Source organism: Anser brachyrhynchus (genome assembly GCF_964034855.1).
Source record: "Anser brachyrhynchus genome assembly, chromosome: 7".
In the NCBI taxonomy this organism is placed as follows: domain Eukaryota; kingdom Metazoa; phylum Chordata; class Aves; order Anseriformes; family Anatidae; genus Anser; species Anser brachyrhynchus.
The window spans coordinates 11,013,012-11,033,613 of record NC_137701.1 but is presented as its reverse complement, the minus strand read 5'-3'; the positions used below and the strand labels follow the sequence as shown (position 1 = coordinate 11,033,613).

Genomic DNA, 20,602 nt, shown 5'->3' with positions numbered 1-20,602 from the left:
TTTGTGGGGATGAGCCCGGCGCTCTCCAAAGGGCCCAGGATCCTTTTTGGGGGCTCGGTCTCAATTTTTGGGTTGTTTTCTCCCCAAGCCGCGCAGCTCCCCGCGCAGCCCCGCGCCGGCTCCAAGCCCTCCCCGGCCGCTCCCCCCCGGCCGCCTCCGGGCTCGGCCCGGTCCCCCCGGCGCTACTCACGCCTGCGACATGCCGGGGCCAGGCGGGAGGGCAGCGGGCACCGGGACGGGGCCGGCACCGAGCACCAGGCACCGGGCAGGGCCCTGCCGCCGGGCCGGGCCGCACCGCGCCGCCGTTGTCACGGAGATGGGGGCGGGCACGGGCCCGCCAGGCCCCGCCGCTGCCTGAGGAACGGGCGGGGCGGCCCTGAGGGGAGAGCGGCGTGCGTCTATTCTATTTTTTTTATTTTCCTTTTTGTTTTCTCTTCTTTCCCCCCCATTTTCTCTCTTCTCTTTTTATTCCCTGCTATTTCTTTTATTTTTTCTCTTTACCTCCTTTTTCCCTTACCCCTCTTCACCCCTTTCCTCTCTCCTTCCCGCCTTTCTCTCTCCTCCTCCCCTTTCTCCCTCTCCCTTTTACTTACTTCACTTTTCCCCCCTTTTCTCTCTCTCTCTTTTTTTTTTTAATCTTCCCAAGGGGTTATTCCAGTCATATTCATCTTTTTCCTATTTCTTTCCCCTGAGTTACTATTGAGGCAAGCTTCCCTAGTGGTTTTCAGTACACTTATTACTTAAAAAAAACCCATATATATATATATATATCCCCCTCACAGCAGATGGAAACCTGTCTTGTGTTTTTATTTCCTTCTTCAGTCTCATCTCGGCAGTGTTCATCGAGTACATCTGCAGGCAGAGGGCTGCTCAGAAGCGAGCACGCACTCGGCTACGTTTGCCTCCCGTCCCGGACACCCAGCCCACCTATTGGCACGCAGTCATGCGTAGCAAAATTTGCTCATTTTTCTGGCTTCATTTTTTTTTTTTTTTACCCCCAAGCTCCCCCCCCCCCCCGTCAGTGAGGGGGGACACAGCAGCGTGTTGCAGTGCGGCCCATAAAATCACACCCGTAATTTTGGAGCCCTGCTTTTGTAGGAGGCTGGCAGCGAGGGTTACACAGCTGTTTCCTTTCCTTGTAAACAATGGCTCGTTGGCAGCCCTGCAAGCCACTTACATGGTGGTGAAGCTGGAGTCTTTAAAAATAATTCCGTTTTAATTTATTGCATGTATACAGAATGAGAAGCATCCATTACAAAACATTAAAGGCCGCCTCCTTTAAAAGGGGAAAAATAAAAGCTAGCAAGACAGGATTACAGCACATCATTCTGGGGAAAAAATGCACCCCTCCACAGAGCGGGTGGGGAAGGAAAAAATAGAGAAGCTTGGGACAATGAGTGTTTGCCAGCGATCACATTTTTTGCCATAAATCTCTGTGTGTCCGTGTTCCTTTGCCTTTTTTTTTCTTGAAGTCCTGGCTTGTATAATTAGGTGAGAATCTTGGCTATAGTGTTTTCAAAATAAAGTTCCTAGCCCCCATGGCTTTGGAGAAAATTTTGAAAATGTAAGCCTTGAAGAACCAAGGCCATAATAAAAAGCATGTAAGACGCATTATTTTTTCAGGCTGTGTGATGGCTATGCCAGTCTCGTGATTTTGTTGGTGTCCTGTTGGACTGGTGGTTTGGCGCTATGTGAACTGAGTACCTGTTCCTTTTCTTTTGGTCGGAGGACGCTGAAAATCCGCTTGTAATTAGCAGTGTTAATCTGAAAGCACTGCTTCATGCTGGTTCCATTTCCATCAGACATCTGTCTAGTTCCTTTCAATGTCTTCTGATTCTCACCCACCTGCAGGTCAGGGGATTTTCTACATCGGTAACTTGTTTGCATTTTGCTCTCACTGAATACCTTAACCACGGTAACTCCACAGTCCGAATGGGAACCTCACATTTTTATTTCCATTACTGCGGGCATCTGGCCAGCGCTTCCTTCTGAGTTATTTTTTCAGCCAAGGGTTTTACCTGCAGAGTCCCAGTGATACTGTTTCCGTAAGTGTGTGTGGTTTTAAGGACCGATTTGGCTGTAACCCCCAAGCAATATACATTTTCTCATCCACCTCAAGATACCTTTCATTCTTTTGCTCAGTTCCCAGATCACCAAGAGAAACGGAATGACACTTGTGTTTCAGTAAATAAATTCAAGAGTCAGTCCTAATAGAAAATTACTGTGGTTCTTGTACTCTACAACATGTCGCTCAAAAATAGCTTCTAAAATAATAGCTAAGAAACCCATCGTGTGTGCCTGAGACTAAAAAGCACAAAGCTTTCTGAATCAGTTGAAATGGGAAATGACAAGATCTCTTGTAATGATGTGGATGGCAAAGGCGATGCCTCAAGTGAGAAAGCCTGTGTACAGTTCATGATGCATGAAAAAAAGATCTTAAAAAGACCTTCCCTTTTGTGAGCCACACAGTGGAAGTAAGGTTTGTCTAATAGGAAAGGCAACCACTCTGGTGTTGATACTATGTTAATGTGAATTCATTGCCCTCTGTTAGCACCTCAGTGCAAGGATGATCTTTATTCTGCTGAAAGCGGTATGAAAGATGAAGTAATGCACATTGCTCATTTTGCTCCCCCTCTTCCTCTCCCACCAAAAGAGAAAAAAAAAAAGTTGGAGGAAACCAAGCATCTTCCTTTTAAGAATGGGAAATTGAGCCTCAAAAAGTGATGTGCACAAGTCTGTGTAAAAGTTCAGGGGCTTTTCATTTTCATCACCTGGTAGGGAACTTGAAAAGAGTGAATCACTTTGCTGAGAAAAGTCATGCAGTAAAATCAATCATGAAATACACAGAGTTCATATTCTTGTTGTGGGAAAGGAGCCTGCTTTGTAGCCGAAATAAGAGTAGTGTATGATTGAGGAAAAGGGATTGGTTTAGGCTAAGAAAATACACATTTATCAGGAGAGAAACTGAGGAGTGTGAGATGTTCTGTTTTACTGTAGGTTTCCTGTTGAATCCTTGAGCTTTCAAGTAAAGATTTGAAGTGAAATGGTGCAGGTTTGCCTGGGCTGTTCATCCTCAAATGATTGCCTGGCGATGTATTTTCTGCTGTGGCTGCATCTCTGCCTTGGGTCTGTCTCAGCTGCTTTCCATTCCCTTCTTCAGCTTTCTTCTCCTTTTCCTTCCTTCATCTCCCATCCAGTCTTTCCCCGTGGAGCTACCACAGCCCTCTTTCAAGTTCTGTGCCTCTTTCTGAGCTTCCTTCATGTCGTGTGGATTGTGAGCCTTTTGGGGCAGGGGAGGTCCTACTCTCTGATCCATGTCTGCAGAAAAGATCTAGGCACACACCAAATTGTAATTGAAGTCCAGCAGATCATTGACAGTCAGTCGATACTGTGAAGTGTCTCAGTCTTTCCAGTCCAGGATCACGCGTCTCTGACAATTCCTACAGGCAACAGGCTGATACTTCTCACTACAACCAGAAATTAAAGGGATTTGTAGTTGTTTTTCCACACATTGTATATTTTCGTATAGCATCGATAGTGACTTCTTGTCCTGATCACGCTGCATTAAAAAATAAAACCATGTTATATTAATCTATCCAGCAGGAATAGGTGATGGTTTTTCTACAGCGCATTCCTTTTGGCGTCAGTAATTCCTTAGGCTCTTGCAAATACGAGCTTAAAAATTCTGCTGCCTTGGAAACTAGGTGCCATCATTTTTCAAAAAAGCCTTTTATTACAAGCTTAATAGGCGACTAGTGAGCTTACAGGAGGATAACTTTTAAAACTGGAGGGCCTTGTTCCTCTAAATTCAGGTCCCTGGCAAAGAGCTTAGTGCACCTGTCTCTTATTGAGTGGGGGCTTAAAGTAAAGCGAGGAACATAATAGAAAAAATGTTATGCCTTTGCAACTCATATTTCAAAGCACTTACAAAGGTCTGGATTGTGCCCCAAGGCACAGTACTGAGGGAGGAGTGCTTTTTTTGTGCATTGCTGCCCCAAAGAGCGTGCAAAAGCTGGGTAAGGGCTTTCTCCAGCATGCAGGATAGATGATCGGAGGCTTTGGGCCCCAGCTTGGGAGTCCTACTGCTCGCTTTGCCATGGGGATGTGGGGCACAGCATGAAATATTTCTGAGCATGAAATATTTCAGGGAAGTGGTGTCGGTCGGCGTTTGGAATAGACCCAGCAGCGTGAGGGGTGGGAGGGCTCTTTGGCCAAATTCATTCGTTCCTTTGGGATGGGAGACTTGCAAGGTTTTCTCGATGTTGTGGCAGCATTTATCAGTATGTAACCCCAAATAGCAGTGTGGGTATTGCATTTTTTTGGCCTGCAGTACAGTGTGGGATCGCATCAGGTCTAAGGGGCATCTCTTGACAATGTGAGCAGTCCTCGAAGGGGCCCCTCTGCATGCTGATAACACACTGGATGAAGCTGGGGTTGCAAAGAAAGTGCCGTGGGGGTGCATGTTGCTGCAGGCTTTAGACCTGACAACTGCCTTTGTCCAGAGCCCCAGCCCAGAGCGCAGGTGACCTTCTCATCCTGGAGGAGCCTCCTGTGAGAGACAGTGGCTGTGGCTGCCCATGCAGCAGGTCTGTATATCTAGTAGGGCTTGTTCCCAAATGGGGACCTGGTTGCAATCCAGTTACATGGCGAACTTGTGTGTTCAGGGCAGGGAGAAGTAGGAGCTCTTTCAGACAAGCTTGGCGAGCTGTTGCTCTAGGCTTCCTTGCAGATAGATGTTTGGTTTCCCTTTAGGCTCGGACTAACGTGCGTAAAGGAGCTGTGGGCGGCTTTTCACTGCAGGCTTGGGGACTTAGGACTGCATTATGGCTTCAGAGCTGACTTCTAGCTCACATCCTTGCATGCTCTGATATTGGGGAGGAATGGCGCTGCCAGTAGGGCTGCGCTGACCAGTTCATTTTGTCGTGTGATGAGTCTCTGAGCTATTTGCCAGTTAACATTAACTACCATGATCTACAGGAGGTTTGCTGCTTACTTCAAGGCTAAGTGAAGGGGATTTGTCGGTAGTCAGGTCTATTAGACTTTGATATAGCACCAGCATGTTCATCAGGCCCGAGCATGGTATGTGGAGGAGGAGGACTGGAGCAGAATTAGAAGGTATAAAGTTCAAATCTAATTTGAAGAATTTTCCTCTATCACTTAAATGTGGGAAATGTTCCTGTGGTTTCAGGTATAAAATGTCATACTTCATAAGGAGTGTGCGTTTTAAATCTCAGCCAGATATTAAATGCCATGCCACACTCCACTTCTCTCTTTGTTAAAAAGTAAAACCCCAAATCATCTCTCGTGAAATAAATGTTGTTCAATAAAATTAAAGCTTTCAAAAGAGCCAGTTCAAATAGTGTCAGCTCTCTATCATTAGGAAACATCTGGTAGCATATTGATTTTTTTCAGTATTGACAATTGTTCATCAGCATTCAGCCTTTTAATTATCTGCGATGCTGTTCGTAAAGTCGCCGACCAGAATAAATCTTGCAGTCAATACAGATTGACAATTAACATACACCAGATGTTTTTTGGTGAGAAAGAAATAGAAAAAGGGATTGGACTCAGGCTTCTGGCGATTATCCAAGTAATTTGTTAGCAGAGGTTTTAGAAAACTAGTTGGCTTTAACATTTGGCTTCACCTAGCAAGTTTTTAATAAATTAATGCAAACCCTGTGTCAAGCTTTAATCACTTAGGAGGGTAAAGGTCACCTCTATATTATTCTGGAAAACAAATATTGGAAATAAGTAGCATTTCTTTTGGTTGTGTAATGTGAAGACGTATTCAGCGTCAAATGTGAAATGGCACTTCCAGACAGGCCCATTTCAATTCTTTTTAAGATATACAGATCCTCTAACCGTTCACACACTTTACAGACTCAACAGCCAGCAATTTAAAATACTGTATACATTTCTCTCTGATGTAAAGGTTAAATAAGAACCTACAAAGCCAAAATCTGCCGCTCTTATTTGTTGCTCACCCTTGTCAAAATGAAAGGAGGTAAATGGGGTTGAACCCGCTCTTGGAGAATGGTTGCCAATGCAGCTGTCAACCTAGTTTTTTCCCATTCTGTCCAAAGCTTTTGCTGTGGTTTTCTATCTGATGGAAAATTTTCACAACCCTTATTGAGAGAGCTCAGAATATCTTGTACGCTTTCATTTTTTTTCCCCCAGTCTTTTATTTGGTGTATAATATTTAGTTTATTTTGAGCCAAAGTATCCGTTGGATATTAACGCTATACATCACTGTCTCTTAATTTTGCTTGTTCTCGGGTTTATGAAGAAATCATGGTGATTATCCATGTTTATGGGGTGGCCTCTGTTCAAAACTTATGGAGAGGTGAGAATGGCTATAAGTCTATCTGCGCCCCTGTAGGAAGGAAAAGCGTGCCTGTTGTACGGGCCTTCAGAAGAGCTGAAACGGGATTCGGAAAGCAATGACAGTTTGAGCATGTTTCTTGGTCTCTGTGAATTACATAAAAGTGTAATTTTTAGCAGCTGCCTTAATGGCATTTTATGCAGCTTATGAAAGTCCAAATGGTGGTGGTTTGTGAGGAGAATGCTGTGAGCTGTTTTGAGGCCCCCCGGGTAGGATTTCAGGCAGTTTCTGAAGCTGCTCCAGTGATGCTGGACTCAAGTGGCCTCGTCCCGTCCTCGGTCACCTGGTCCTGCTCCCATTTCTGTCCGTGACCGCTTTGTGGTTTGAGAAGGAATCTGGGGACGAGAAGGGTCCTGCGGCTGGGTGGCTTGTTCATGGAAAGCTCTGGTGGGATGGGCCGCGCCATGTTAATTGTGTACTTCCCAACAAGCTTTTGTTTAGCCAGATTCAGAAGGCTCATGTGGAGAAAATGTCAGACAGTTGGTATTTTCTGGTGGCTGCAGCTGTGGGAGATGGTTTGGAGGCCTCAGGAAAGAGATCCTTGGTTCTCATGCTGCGTGAGGCACCGAGCTGCTCCAAACTTGTAGCTGCAGGCAGAAGGGGCATAAGATGGCTTCAGGCGATCTTCACAGCCCCCTTGACACTGCAGGGAGGAGTGCTGAGATGTAATTTAGCTTGTCCTGTGGTGGCTCTGAGCCTGTGAGGATTTTTGTGGTGCTTGGGGACATTTCTCAGCTGCTCTTTCTTGGCTATCCCAGGCCTGAAAGGCTGTTGTCAGGGGAAAAGCCTGGAGAGATCCCTGTAGCACTTGAGGAAGGGCGTCCTCCCTGGCTGCAGAAGGGGTTTGGGAGCCATTTTGCTGCCATTTTGCCCTTTTAATGTAAAGGAGCTAATGGAAGATGGAGGTCCCTCCTGACCTGGTGACTTCAAAGCCAGTCCACCATCCCATGAGGTCCCACTTCTGCTCTGCACACTAATGCCACGGACTGCTGTGGGGGAATCTGTGGAGCAAGAGCACCTCGGGAGGGCGAAGTGAGAAGAGCTGCCACGGGATTCATAAATCTTCATAAAGTGGGTGGAAATCCTCACAGAAAAGCCACGTTTAGACTCTGAGTTCACGCTGAAATTTAAAATTTTCCAAATGTGTATTTTTGTTTTGTTTTTGTTCTTTTTAATCAACAACTTTCCTTGGAGTATTCCAGTTTGGAGGGGACGTGAAATTTACTGGTGTTTTGAAAACACTAGCAAGGGCAACTGAAAATATGTTGGGTATGCTGCTTGTGGTGGTTTCAGTTTGTTTTGCATCTCTAGCTTTATTCTCCTCCCCTGATTTTTAGCATACCTTTCCTTTTCTCATTGTTTTTGCCACCAAGGGAGAAAAGCCCAAACCCATGTTCTGAAATGTTTTCCAAAGCCAAAAACAAATGTATGATTCTGATGGAAAAATGGCAAAAAGTTTGACTTCTAACACTAGATATGTCCGCACATTCATCACGGAAAACTTCAAAAATTCTCATGGTTTTAACAAATAAAGAGAAAGAGCCACTATCTGTTCCTTTCAATTGCATGAGCCATTATCTGTTCCTTTCAATTGCAGTTATTGTCCATGGGGTTGTAGTTGACCTGAGTCAGCGTGTCTCATGCTGTCTTAAATAGGCAGGAGATTCGGTGTGACCGGCCTCCCGGAGAGCCCTGGGTTAGTGAGAACTCACAGCAGTAAAAGGCTGCTTGCTTTCAATGGAAGGAGGGGGAAAAGGGTCGAAGATGCTGGTCAGTTCATAGCCGTGCTGTTTGATATTTGATGGTCTTCCTATTCAGGGGAAAAAATAGCTGTTTTACCCAGTTGAGGGAATTAAGTAATTATATATATCTGCAGTGAGCTACTGCAATGAGTTTACAGGGCGGTGGACTTGGCTTCATCTGCCCTGCTCAATGCATAAAATAGAAAGACTGATGGAAAATCTCTCATCTAGGGCAAGAAATTGTGCATATGACTAAGGTGCCTTTGCAGTCCAGCTGGGGAGCTGGTGTTTCAGAGGATGACCAGGGAGGAGACCGTGATTAAGGGGCAGAGGAGGCATCTCAGCCTTTCAGGGGTCACATCTGGATCAGCAAGATCCACTTCCAGACACTCAGTCTGATTGACGGGAGGTGTTCAGGCTCTGGGACTTGATGTCTTTAAAGCCAGTGACATGGGCCTAAAGAAGTGGATATTAGCCATCTGCTTTAGCAGTTCCTCACCCAGAAGACGAGTTCATCTGGTATTTGTGCACGTACGCTGTTGTTCCATTGTGTTTTGTTTTGTTTTCCCTCCCACTCCCCAGTAAAGCACCTGTTGAGTTAATCTGCTTTGATTCATCTCAAAAGTAAGGAAGTCAAACTCCTTGGGAGGCCAGGCAGCTCTGTTCTCTTTTCTCTGGGTTTCTGGGGGGGCTCTAGCTAGCATGTTTTGAAGGCTTCCAGAAGTGAAACTCTTGAAGCAGGGAGGATACAAGGGGAGAAGGGGTATAAACGGATGGAGTACTTTATTTTGCTGGATATAAGGATGACATAAGTCAACAAACATTAACGTGGAATAGAGAAATACCTTGGAGCTTCCCATGTTATTGTTGATGGGGACCAATGTTCTAGAGGTCTCATTTTGGTGCATCTTTAATGAAAACTAATTTCTAATTTGAATTAAAAAAAAAAAAGTACAACAACAGCTTTTACTAAAAACTTTTACTAAAAACCACTTCATTGGAACCAGTTGCACTGAAAAAAGGAGAGTGGAATACAATTTCATCTCAAAACTGTGGTTATTGTAAGTAGCCACAGCCCATCAGCAGCTGAAATTTGATTGCAACCTTTGGTTCTGCAGATGTGCGTGATGCATCATGCACTCACATTTCTAACCCTGAAGGCTGGGCAGCCAGAACCATCTCTGGAGGGAAGGAAATTCCTCCAGAGGGTGTACTGGGAGGACCCTCTATGTCCCCTGTAAGCAGTCAGCTCTGGAGGAGCCTCTTGCACTCTGCTGGCCATAAGGATCAAAACACAAGCGCTGAAGGCTAAGATGGATGAGCAATTTCCATGATCCCTCCCCCATAATTGCCCATCTCTTTGTGTTGAAGCTCTAGGGACATTATATTCAGTACATGATGACTGAATTTCCATCTCGAGTGCCCCAGAATGAGTTAGCAATGAGAGGTGCAACTGATACGGCTGTATGAATGAAGCAAAACCAACTTATACCCAGCTAATTCGTTAGTCATGTCAAGAGCTCAAGGGTTAATACCCTACCTAGAGCTGAAGGAACAATGCAAGCAGAGTGCCTGCTGGCCAGTCCCTTTCACGTTGCTCGTGCGTCACTTCTGTATCACTTCTGTATGGAAATGAGTGTGAAACTTATTTTCCTCCTCCTGGTTCAACTTCTCGAGCTATAAATAAACTGTACAGTGTGAGAGAAAAATGAATAACAAGGGGCTGTAGTTTTTAGGCGCCTGTGGCAGGATGTTTTCTTGATTATCCTGTTTCTTGTAAACACTGAGATGGCTTTTGTAGCCCAGATGTAAAGGCTGCCTGGGTTCATTGTTCTAACACCTGCTGTCCTTTAAAATGCACCCAACACAACCCATTGATAAAATTCAGACTCAGAAACCTGCAGCACCAGACAGAGCTCCTGTAGATAGCTCAAAAAAACCCACAAACCTTGAGAATCTGACATCCGCCTGTTTTTTTTTTCCCATTATATTTGATTTGGAGTGGGGAGGGGAAGGGAAGCCCAACATTATTTTTTCCCTGCTCTTGTTCTCACAATAGCAATAAAAACAATACGTTCTGGCTACAAGGTGGTAAACTGTGAGAAATGACCACAATAGCTCACTTTACTGTGCCAAGGATTCAGCCAGATTTATGAATGAAGCTGGTGGCTGCAATCTTGTTTCCAGGCCTGTCCCTGCTTTTGGTGTGATGAGATGAAATAAAAAGGCCAGAGAGAAAACAGCTCCTAACTGTTGCAGTCAGGAGAAAGCATGGGGTAAGACTGTTTGTCAGAATTGGAAAGGGATAGCACAGTTTCTTTCTGCTTTTTGCATCAAGTTCAGAGCACAAAACAGGTGAAATTGCTCAGTTCAATCGAGGCTTTGCAGTTTTTTTCTTTATCTGAGGCTAGTGCATGGTGGTGAAACACCTCTGAGACTTCTGTCTGCTGTTGCTGCCATCCAGCTCTTCCCAGGCTGGCCGCATGGGGTAAATGAAGTAAGTTTTTTTTTTTTGTTTTTTCTTTGCTGCCTATTGAATCACTCTGTTAAACTGCAGACCCTTGCTGGGATGGGGCTGTTTTACAAGGCACGCAGTGTAGATTATAATGCCACCAGTCCTTGTCAGGGAGGGGTAAAAGTTAGACTTAAGGTACCGTATACATTCTCTTTTTTACAGACAGCCATGTGGAAGCAGAGATAGTTTATGTACCTGAATTTTTCACTGGCTAGGGCTTGAGGTCTAAAATCAGGGAGAATCTCTAAGACGTGTCCTACAATTGTATTTCCTTGGCCCTCCTCTCATGCAGGAGCTCCAGCCCATTGGCTTAGGCTCATGTTTGTGCTGGAACTGGATGTGTATCAATAAAAATGTCATTTGTGCAAACTTGCACCTGAAGACAGAAAATCACACCAGTGCAAAGAAGGAACCTGCATGCTCTACATCCGCATCCCTACCAGTGCCTGCAGCGTGAGGTAGCATTGCTGTGAAAGCAATCCTTTAGCTGCATGGGTGTTACCGAAAATATCACTAGGCCTGGACTTGGCAGCCCCTGCGGTCATTTTGTGATGAGCAGAGAGAGCTGGTGTGGTTGTGATGAGAGCAGGAGCACCAGGGTGCTTCCTACAGCAGAGCTAGCTGGTGGCAGCACTCCACACCTTCAGTACTGGACTTTTTGGGCCCAGGCACAAGATTTGCTTTCAGCATCTTCAGTTACTGCATGCCTTTGGCTCACCCTGAATACTGAGGAAATGTTTTTTGCATTACGCTGTGTCCTGTGCTGTGGGAAGAGGAGAGCCTCCCAGGCTCTGGAGTGCGGGGTCGAGGAGTTGAAATGGTTGGTTAGGGCAGCGTGTGGTTTAGCAGCATCTTCTCAGGCAGAAGACTGTTTTCTGCGGTGCTTTTCAGAGTGGGAGAGATTTTCCTTGTGTCGAGGTCTCTCTCTTGCTCCCCCACTCTTCATGCGTTGCCCACCTGTGCCTTTGGCTGCACAAGCAGAGGAGACGTGCTGCTATTTATTTGCTGCTGCGCTGAGCGGGGGATTGGACCAGATGGTCTCCAAAGGTCCCTTCCAACCTAAATTACTGTATGTTTATCTTGCTGAGAGTGTTGGATGCTAACACTGCGTCCTTCACGAAGGCACTTGACAGGTCAAAGGCTTTTTCCCATCACCTCCGAAAACAAGATGTGGGACTGCAAAGGAAGAGGTCCAGCCCCCCAGATAATCATTTTGTCTGTGATGCATGAAATTAGGTGGCAAGATCTGCGTGTGCCGTGGCTTCATCCTGCTGAGCAGATGTGGGCAGCCCCTGGGAGCACTGCGCCGGCAGGAGCCAGCCTTTGCTGGAGCAGGGGAGCGCAGGTCTCTCCCGCAGCAGTGACCTCTCACCAGCCCCAGCTCTGCACCCTGGGGGAATTTGGCTTTTAAATCTGGTTAGGTTTGTAGGCTGAGCTCCTCTGGACGTGACTTCGCTTCGTCAATGTGAACTCTTGCGTATGCAGCCTTTCCTATCCACCGAGTGTTTTGGTTTTCTTGACGTTTTTTTTTTTAATGGCTGTGTTTAAGAATAAGATCAAAAGAAGCCGGAGTGTGCTCAATGTACTCAGTTTTCTTATGCAACTGCTCTCTGAGAAAAATGCCTGTTTGCTGAAATCATCTCAGATGACACAATGTCAGCACTTAGCTACTTTTACTAAAAGAGCTGCATTAACCACTTAAAATGCTTACATCAGTTTTTCTTGCTTGTAGAGGGAGGTGTTCTTGATAACTGTTCACTGTAATTACAGCAGATAGGAGATGCTCATCCCAGGTGTGCTAAGTGCCCTCTTCAGGTCTTCAGCACTGTGCGATTCAACAGCTATTTTGGATTTCCCCTTGCACATTATTCTGCGAAACAGCATTGTGGCCACCAATGTTTTAGTTTTCCCCTAAAATCTACCAATTGCTCTCCAGAGGCAGTGAAAGCTTCAAGGTATTTTTACAAAGAATCCCAATATGGTTCTAAGGAAACATTTGTATTTCCTATTTGTGTTTTGCTTTTAGACCCTGGCTTCCAGAAACCCTTTTTGCCCAAGAAAAAAGGAGAAAATCAGACTACCTTTTTTTAAAAATTATTATTATTTTATGGCTAAAGGTGAAGGATGAATATCCGTGAGTGGTAAATTTCCTTTTCAAGCAATTCTGAGCAAAACTGAAGTCTTTTTGAAGTGGTTTGTTGCAATTGCACTTTCTCTTGCTTCCTGTTCATACTTACTGCAGTTCATTTTTGGGGCGTACCTACCAGCATTTTGTGTGTGGTTACAGGCAGCAGAGGAAGCTAGAAGGCCAACAAGAAGCAAGGGGGTTTTAAAACCTTGTTTCTTTTTATTCTTAGGATGCTGCTTATGAGATGGTGCTTTTATTCCTTCTTACCAGCAAGGTGTGATATAGTCCCCCAGATCAGCACTGGCTGAGGCAGGGAGGGATGTGAAAGAAAAGGGAGTAGCAGATTTCATGCTGTATGATTCTCCAATTACAGGTCCAGACTCTGGGCAGCATAAAAACTTTTGTTTAGTCTGCGGGCAGTAGCTGGTGGCTGCTTTTAACTTAAGCTCTGGGTGCCAAGCTGGGAAGCTGGGTGTCTTTTGAAGCGATTTCAGCCAGTGCCCTTTACAGCACTGGAATAAAGCTGTAGTGCAGCTGTGGTATGGACAGAGCCCAGGCTGACAGAAACGTGCCGGTGGTGAGATGTGGGGGCAGAGCTGCACCTTCCCTGAACCCATGGTTGCAGGGGACATTTGGCTTGGTACTTCTGGACCCTTCTCTGCCCCAAGGTTGTGCTGTTCATGGGACCTCGGGATGGACTGGGTAAGGATTAAGGAAGCCAAATAGCTTCGCAGCAGAGAGGAGTCGCAGCCCTGGACTCTGTGGGATGGTCAGGAGGGAGTGAAAAGCAAAGGCTGGAGATGCTGTGGCCCTGCCAGTTGGTCTGCTACATCTGCGAGAGCAGGAAGCACCTCTAGAGCCCCTCCTGGCCTAATTTCTTTAATAAACAAAATATGTTCTCGGAGCAGGACATGTTTTAGAGCAAGATGCATTCTCTTCATTTGATCAGCATGGGAGTTAACATGTGGAAAGCTGTGGTGCTTTGTTCTGCCTGTCCTTTTTGTTAATGGGCCCTAGAAAAACACTGCAGTTCCTGGCCCACGTGTTTATTCCTGAAATTCCTGAATTCTTGAAAACAACATCACTATTTGGAAACCACCTGCCCACAGCTGCATGACACCTTGTTCCCATGCTTTCCGGGTGCTTAAACCAAGAAAACCAAGTTAAAACTTGCCTTATCCATGCAACAAATTAAAAATACTCTGAATAAGCCATTCATGCTAATGTTTAGTCATCAGCTTGTGTTTTCAGTTGTTTTGGTGCTGAATTCTTCAGATCTGCTGGCCTGGCTGGTGGAGCAGACTGAAAGAGCATGGACGTGATGGAGGCCCACAGCCAGGGCTGGACACCAAACAAAAAAAAGTTCCTCAGTGTGCAAAACCATTGAACTTGAAATAGGTGTGTATGGTCTGATGGTTTCTGGGATATGGAGCAGAGCAGGTTCCTCCAGAGGGCTTGGATATTAATTTAAAGCAACACTATTTCTGTACACAACAGGGAGTGTGAGTGCCTAACAAGATGGGTGCCACAGGGCTGGTAATAGGGTTCATGTTGGGTGATGCTTCACAGGGATGGGAGATCAGACCGAGGTGTTCCTGTCTCCCTCTTGATGTGTGAAATGTGGCAGGTTTGTATCAGTTCCTTGGGTTTGGGCTCTTTTGAGCTATGGCTGGGTTAGATGTGGTTGTCTCACTGAATCACTTGTCTTGTGAGCAAGGCTCTGGTTTCAATTAAAGCCCAGGGTTGGAGTCTACTAGCACAGCAAAAATGCAAATCCGTGAGTATGATTGTGAGGATTAAGTGGGAAAAACAAGCAACAAATGTTAGGACTAATTTGAAAAATGTTCTGGTGTTTGCTTAACCTCATGCATTCTTGCTTTTTTCCCCCCCGAACTTAATTTTGCACACAATTAACCTTTTTTTTTCTGAGAGGCAATGTGGCTACAGTGGATTTCTGTCTCTCAAAGGGCTGCTGAGGAGCAGAGCTGACGGCAGGCTTCTTCATTATGGCGTGTTTCTGCACCGACTGGGCAGGGGCAGGCCTGGGGCTGCAGCTCAAACCACGTGGAAAATGTCTCTTGGTTGGGCAGGTCTGCTGCTTCCTGACTGCCCCTGGTGCCACAGGACAGCAGCAGGGGTGATTTGCTTTAATATTAAGCAGTGCTAAGAAGAGAGATCTGCACCTGGGCCGCTCCCCCGCCCTTGGAAGCTGAGGGCTTCTGAGGAGGCCGAGCCATACCGCCAAGGGCCGCCCAGCAGTGACTGTAGCAAGCCCAGGCCCCTAGCGCTTTCACCAGCACAATTAGAGCAGCAATTAGTTTAATTCAGGGTTGTTTAAAACGTGTTGTTCATCTTTCAGTCCAGATCTCAGACTCTACCACGGTGTGAGCCCTGCAGATGGGCTTGTGGGGTCTGGGGCTTCCTTGCCTAGCCCTTCAGCTCCCCCTTGGCTCTGGTGGGAGTTCAGTCCAGGCAAAAAAGAGCAGCCTTGATCCCAGACTCCCTGAAGATGCTAATTCTCTCACTGTCTTGGGTTATTGTGTGCTATTTCCATTCGGACGGTAGCTTTGGGCTCTGATATTTGTGCAAGGCACTATGCAGTCCCAGCACAAAAAGACAGCTTTTGTCCTAAAGGGTTTACATGTCAGGCAAATGGGCTTTGGCTTTGAACCCAGAGATTAGTGAGGAGCATATGGTCCCTAAGAGGTGCAGCCTGTATTGCTAAAAACGCCTGGAAAACTGGAACCAAAGACATTCTGTGTTTCCCCCTTCCCTTCCCTCTGCGGCAAAAATTCCTGTCAGTACACGCCATGATAAAATTTTGAGCAGCTATGCATCTGACATAAAAGGTGGGAAAAAAGGGGGAAATGAGTCCCTTTTTGGCTATAGTTGTATGGGGAGTGGTGCCTGCGTTTTCAGCCTTTGGCAGTCCTCTTCCAGAGATGTCCTGCCATCGGAAACCCACTGATCAGTTCCACACGACGGCCCGTCGAGGGGCTGCTTGTTAGAGCCTTGTATTTCCCTGGGATGTGACTGGGGCTTCTGCCCTGAGCAGGTTTCTGGCCAGGGGGAGATTTTGTCTGGGACTCCCCCTCCTCGCCATGCGATAGATACTGCAGCAATGCAGCTGGGAAGGCAACGCCTGGGTGTTTGGGTGGAGGAGTGGAACATAACCTCATGTGCGCCAGCAGCCTTCCTCATTTATTAGCACTCGGCCTGGGGATGATCTGGATTTGAGCACGTACTTAAATTTCAACATGTGCTTTAGCGTTGCCCTGAACGGAGACCATCTCAAGCTTTTGCTGAAGTGCTTTCCTGAAGTGGTGCCAACAGACTGTGAAAGTTGTCTCGTCTCTTTTCTGCTCCACTGTGTACATGCTCATCGTGGCATGCTGGCTATTGATTGCAAGAAAAAAAAAAATCAATTGAGTTAGAACTAGCTAAGTAACTGAGAGTAGGCTGGTTAGGAGGGTCATGCATGAGTTGGGAGCAAGACATCTGACCGTGCCGTTAGTCTCTCTTGTTTCTATGATCCTAATTCTGCTCTAAATTAATTCTTTTGTTTAGCTGCTGGTTTTTTTTCCCTCCTTTTTGTTTTCGCATGAATGCTTGTCTCTATATTTAGGTCTGCCGGGACGGGATGTTACGAATAATTGTTGATTGATATTATTAAACACTAACACGCTTGGCTGTGTTGCACTAATGATGGGGCTTTGGGGATATGCAAATCAATTAATTGCAGTAATTGCTGTAATAGCTGTTTTGGAGGATGCTGTTGAAGAGCCCTTGGGATGGCAGACAAAGAGACATTTGGAAGTGTGGAGGAAAAGGGGTCCTTGAGAGTTGCTGAAGATTGCTGCTACAAGCTGCTGATTTGTAAAACTGTGTTTATTTTGTACTCCAAAACCTACTCAGAGCAAATCCTTCTTTGCTTTGTTTCAGGTTTACCCGTGTGGCTTCTCCTGGACTTTTTCTGAGGCCCTTTCTTCTGAGGCAGAGCTGAAGAAACTCAGAGATGTGGCAGAGCCTTTTTCAGGTAACATCTTGACTTAAAAATATGGGAGACCTGCTTGAAAAACACCCGAGGAAAAAGTGTTTTCCAGCTGGCTTCAATATTAGACCTCTGTGCCACCTTGCACCGAATGATGTTGATTTGCCAGCTGATTCTCATTCATGACAAAATTTTTCCCCGTCTGTGACAACATCATAGGGCCTTACAGTGGGCACAGAAGGGACGTGAGATGCCTCAGGAATCATTGAGGGGAGGCTGTGAAAAGAATGGGCTATGGGTATTGTGAGGATGGGGAGGAAAAGGTCTCTTCTGGCTTCTACCCCACCTTACATGTGTTCTCCCTGCCTTTGAGCATTATTGTATATTCTTTTGTCTTGGTTTCCATATGCATCATGCTTTACTCTCTGCACTCTGGGGCGAGTGTTCAATGTGGTGCACAGATGGTGATCCCAGAAATCCTGTTATTTGCTAATGGGATTTTGTGCAAAGCGTTTCCACTGTTCTTAAAAAAAAAAAAAAAAAAAGTGTGCGTATTTGTGTAAATATGTCCAGACCCTCATCTTGCTGAAAAATCCCCACCCGTGCAGCTGAGAACACAGTTTTATTTTTTATTTATCTGTCTGTTAATCCCCAAGAACAATGTCAGACCAGCTTCTGTGGGAGGCAGCGGCTGCAGGAGCCAGCACTGAGGGCTGTACCTGTGCCTTGCACAGCACAGGAGGGTCAGTCCCTGCCAGCTCTGCCAGATGTCACAATCCTGCTGGGTGGCCTGGACAGATAGGTTGGGGCAGTCATGCCCTCGTTGCCTTGCTGGTGGTCCTGCCCTCACGTTTTGTGCAGATATATGGCTGAGAGATGCTTAACTATTCAGCAGTCTCCCCCGGTCCAGCGATATTTCTCTAATGCAAAGTTCAGCTATTATGCAGCTATCCCCCTCTGTGCCTTCTATTCTTCAAGTAGTGCCCAAAATTATGATATAAATAGCAAAGGCCTAGAGGATGTTGCTTTTATCACCAGAGGCCTTTCAGAATAGGTTAGCCACGTGCCTGACAAGGATAATACAGCGCTGACTCTTGCACGAGGTGCAGAACTGGGCTAGGTGACCTCCTGAGGTCTTTTCCAACCCTTATTTTTCCATCGCTGCGTGACGTTTGCTGCCAGTGTCAAGACCGGTAAGTGGAGCTTTGTTTTGCGTCATGCTCGCTGGAGGGAGGTCAGGGTTCAGCAGCCGTCGTGACTAACAGACAGTTACGGGGTGTGTTTCAGGAAGCTCACTGTCCGTCTGTGCTCTCCTCGCCCAGCAAAATGCTGTTCCCCTAAAAGTTTCTCAGCCTTGTTCGCGATGGGAAGGTGAGTCATGCGAGGGCAGTGGTTCTCCTTCAGCGGGGCCAAGGACTCCAGGTGGTTCCTCTGGGGCTGACTTGAGCCAGGAAAATCCCTGGCTCATCACAACCCGGGTTCAGAAAGCATGGGCAGCCTGCGACAGGAAACCTGCCAGCTGTGGGATATGTGTGTCTGTGCCAATGCCGGGGGGGAAACCACGGTGCTCTTCCAGATAGCACAAGCATGAGTCCTGCACCTTTTATCTGCTATAGGATCGACACTTACTGCTTCTCTGAACAACCAGGACTCTGTTGCCCTCTAAAGTGGGGTCCAGGTCTCAGAAAACCCTCATCTCCAGCCTTGTGCCTTGTTCTGGGCTGGGGAGGGGTGCTAATAAAATCAGCCTGCTGTTGCTGCCGACTCTGCAGCATCTGGATCTGCCTCTGTGGCTTTTTTGGACATCATTGCACCGATTAAGTGTCTGGCTGGCTGGTGTGGTGTTAGGCCATCCGTTGTGCTTTTGCGACCACTTTTCCAAAATTTAGGAGCCGCAGGGAATCCTGTGCCTTACCTGTCTTCCAGAGGCAGACTTTGGGAAGTAACATTTCTTAAGGTCTGCAGAAAATGGCAGAGAACCTGCCCAGACACCGATCTTCAGTAATGCCCCAGTGAGATCTTCAGCCTGATGTCCTCTGCAGCGTGGGATCTCCACAAGAAAACAGCTCTTTGGAGGTGTCAGCTTTCCGTGCTTTCGTAGCCCCTCGGTTTTGCTGATTTTATCGCCCCTTCTGATAAGGGCGGCTCGATGGGATTTGTTTGCGTTATAGCCTGGCAGCTTTCAGCTCTCACAGACACAACACCGTGCCGCACGGTGTGAGGGAACGTGAGGGGCTCACTCCAGCTCGAGGACAGGGGAAGGCGAGGAGGGGAGCCTTGCCGACGCTCTGGTATGTAGCAGATGCGATACCATTACCAGGGCAAAGATCTGAGAGCATCAGGCAGCGGAAAAAAGCGGTGCTCAGATGGTACTTTAAAGTTGTAAAGAGGAGGATGTGGCTGGGGCTGAATCATCCTGTGCTCAGCAGCAGGCCTGAGCACTGCTCCACAAGCTTTTACAAGCTGTGGTGTATTTTAGTAGTCCTGGTCTGGACCCAGAAGCCATTTCTTTAGGTCTGCACTAAGCTATTAACAATTTCTTCATAAAAATCAAGTCTGCTTGTGGCTCATTTACTGCCTGAGAGCTATTTGCAGCCAGTTTGTTTGTGCTCCATATGCCTTGCTTCTAGGGGATTGTGATTCTCTCTTTTTTTTTTTTTTTTTTCCATTTTTAGAGGCTTCTGGGCCACTAGAAAGGCTTTTCCCCTCTAACCAGGTTCTGTCAAGACTGGCGACCTGCTATGAGCCAGACTATGATGCACACAATATTAAAACCCAGCTCTTCAGCTTTATTGGGAACGCTTTTTTTTTTCTCTTTTTTTTTTTTTTCTGTAGCACTTGCAGTAGCTTTCCAGGATAGTTCAAAAAATCTGGGGCAGGCTGGACTGCCAATTATTAGTGTGCCCTTGTGCCTTTGTCCTGTGATCTTGTGACTGAAAATCTGAAATGTGATGTGATTCAGCTGTGGTTTTGGGGCCGTTTTGGATGCTGGGAGGGAGGCTGAGCTCTGCAGGCATGTCCTTTCTGCAGAGCTGAGCAAGGCTCATCCCTGGGCCTCTGCCCCCCTACCCCACAGTTACCTGGGGCAGGTGATTTAAACCACAGTAGGAATATCATAAATATCTAAATATCATTCTTGTAGGAATGATATTTAGAGAACAGGCTGTGCTTTAGCTTTGACTGGTGGTCTCAGTGAAAGCAGTATGGCTTAAAAGCCACGTTACAGTCCTGGGATCTATACAGAAAGAGCCTCCCAGGTTCTGGCCTAATGTTATTGTTAAAGAGCAAGTGGTGGCTCCTAGCATGAGGCCAGGGAGCTGTGGGATTTTTAAGGAGAGAACTGAGCATGCCTGCAGCACACCAACAAGGCATAAAATACCTACAAGTACAGGAAAAAGCCTTGAGGAGCCATTCTGGGTAAGAGGCATTGAAAGGACCGGGACACTGAGCTTTACCTGAAGCTGGGTGAGTTACGTCTTTGAGGGCTTCTTATGGGAAAAGGTATGGGAGCAGGCTGGAAGGGATAATGTGGCAGCAAATCAGCCTGGCAGCTTCAACTTAAAGTGAAGGCGTGTGTTAGGAAACAACAGCTCAACCTAGGATGTCTTTTCATTACTGCTGTGGGTGGCTGTTGCATGCTTTCACGGTGGCTTCACGGCAAAAAAAGTCCTTGTCCCTTTCTGGTTTCTGTTGCCTTTCCCCCCTGCTCGCCTCACCTCCAGCAAGGTGTCCTCCAAGATAACTGCTGGACTACAGAAGGACAGGCTGCGTGTTTAACTTAATGATTGATTTCAGGACGTGCTGTGCGAATGCAAAGCAGGGGTTGTAAGTACAGCCAAGAAAA

The 20,602-nt window shown here is 46.5% G+C and overlaps 2 protein-coding genes across 6 annotated transcripts in view; one reads left to right on the top strand and one right to left on the bottom strand.

Annotated features, from left to right (window-relative positions):
- DRC11 (dynein regulatory complex subunit 11) overlaps positions 1-779 on the bottom strand; it is a 109,094-nt gene extending 108,315 nt beyond the window's left edge. For 2 of the 5 annotated variants that reach the window (XR_013953527.1, XM_080599458.1), the window contains exon 1: positions 191-770. Coding sequence is in view for 3 of the 5 variants with exons in the window: in XM_080599458.1 (XP_080455584.1) it covers positions 191-201 (11 nt within the window). In the remaining 2 variants the exon portion in view is untranslated. Of the gene's footprint in view, positions 1-190 lie in introns of all 5 variants that reach the window. The other 3 variants (XR_013953526.1, XM_080599457.1, XM_080599456.1) reach the window with 3 other exon arrangements.
- Positions 780-16,767: 15,988 nt separating this feature from the next.
- ACKR3 (atypical chemokine receptor 3) overlaps positions 16,768-20,602 on the top strand; it is a 34,760-nt gene continuing 30,925 nt past the window's right edge. The window contains exon 1 of the mRNA XM_080599461.1: positions 16,768-16,803. Within this exon, the coding sequence (XP_080455587.1) occupies positions 16,783-16,803 (21 nt within the window). The 5' untranslated portion in view covers positions 16,768-16,782. The remainder of the gene's footprint in view (positions 16,804-20,602) is intronic.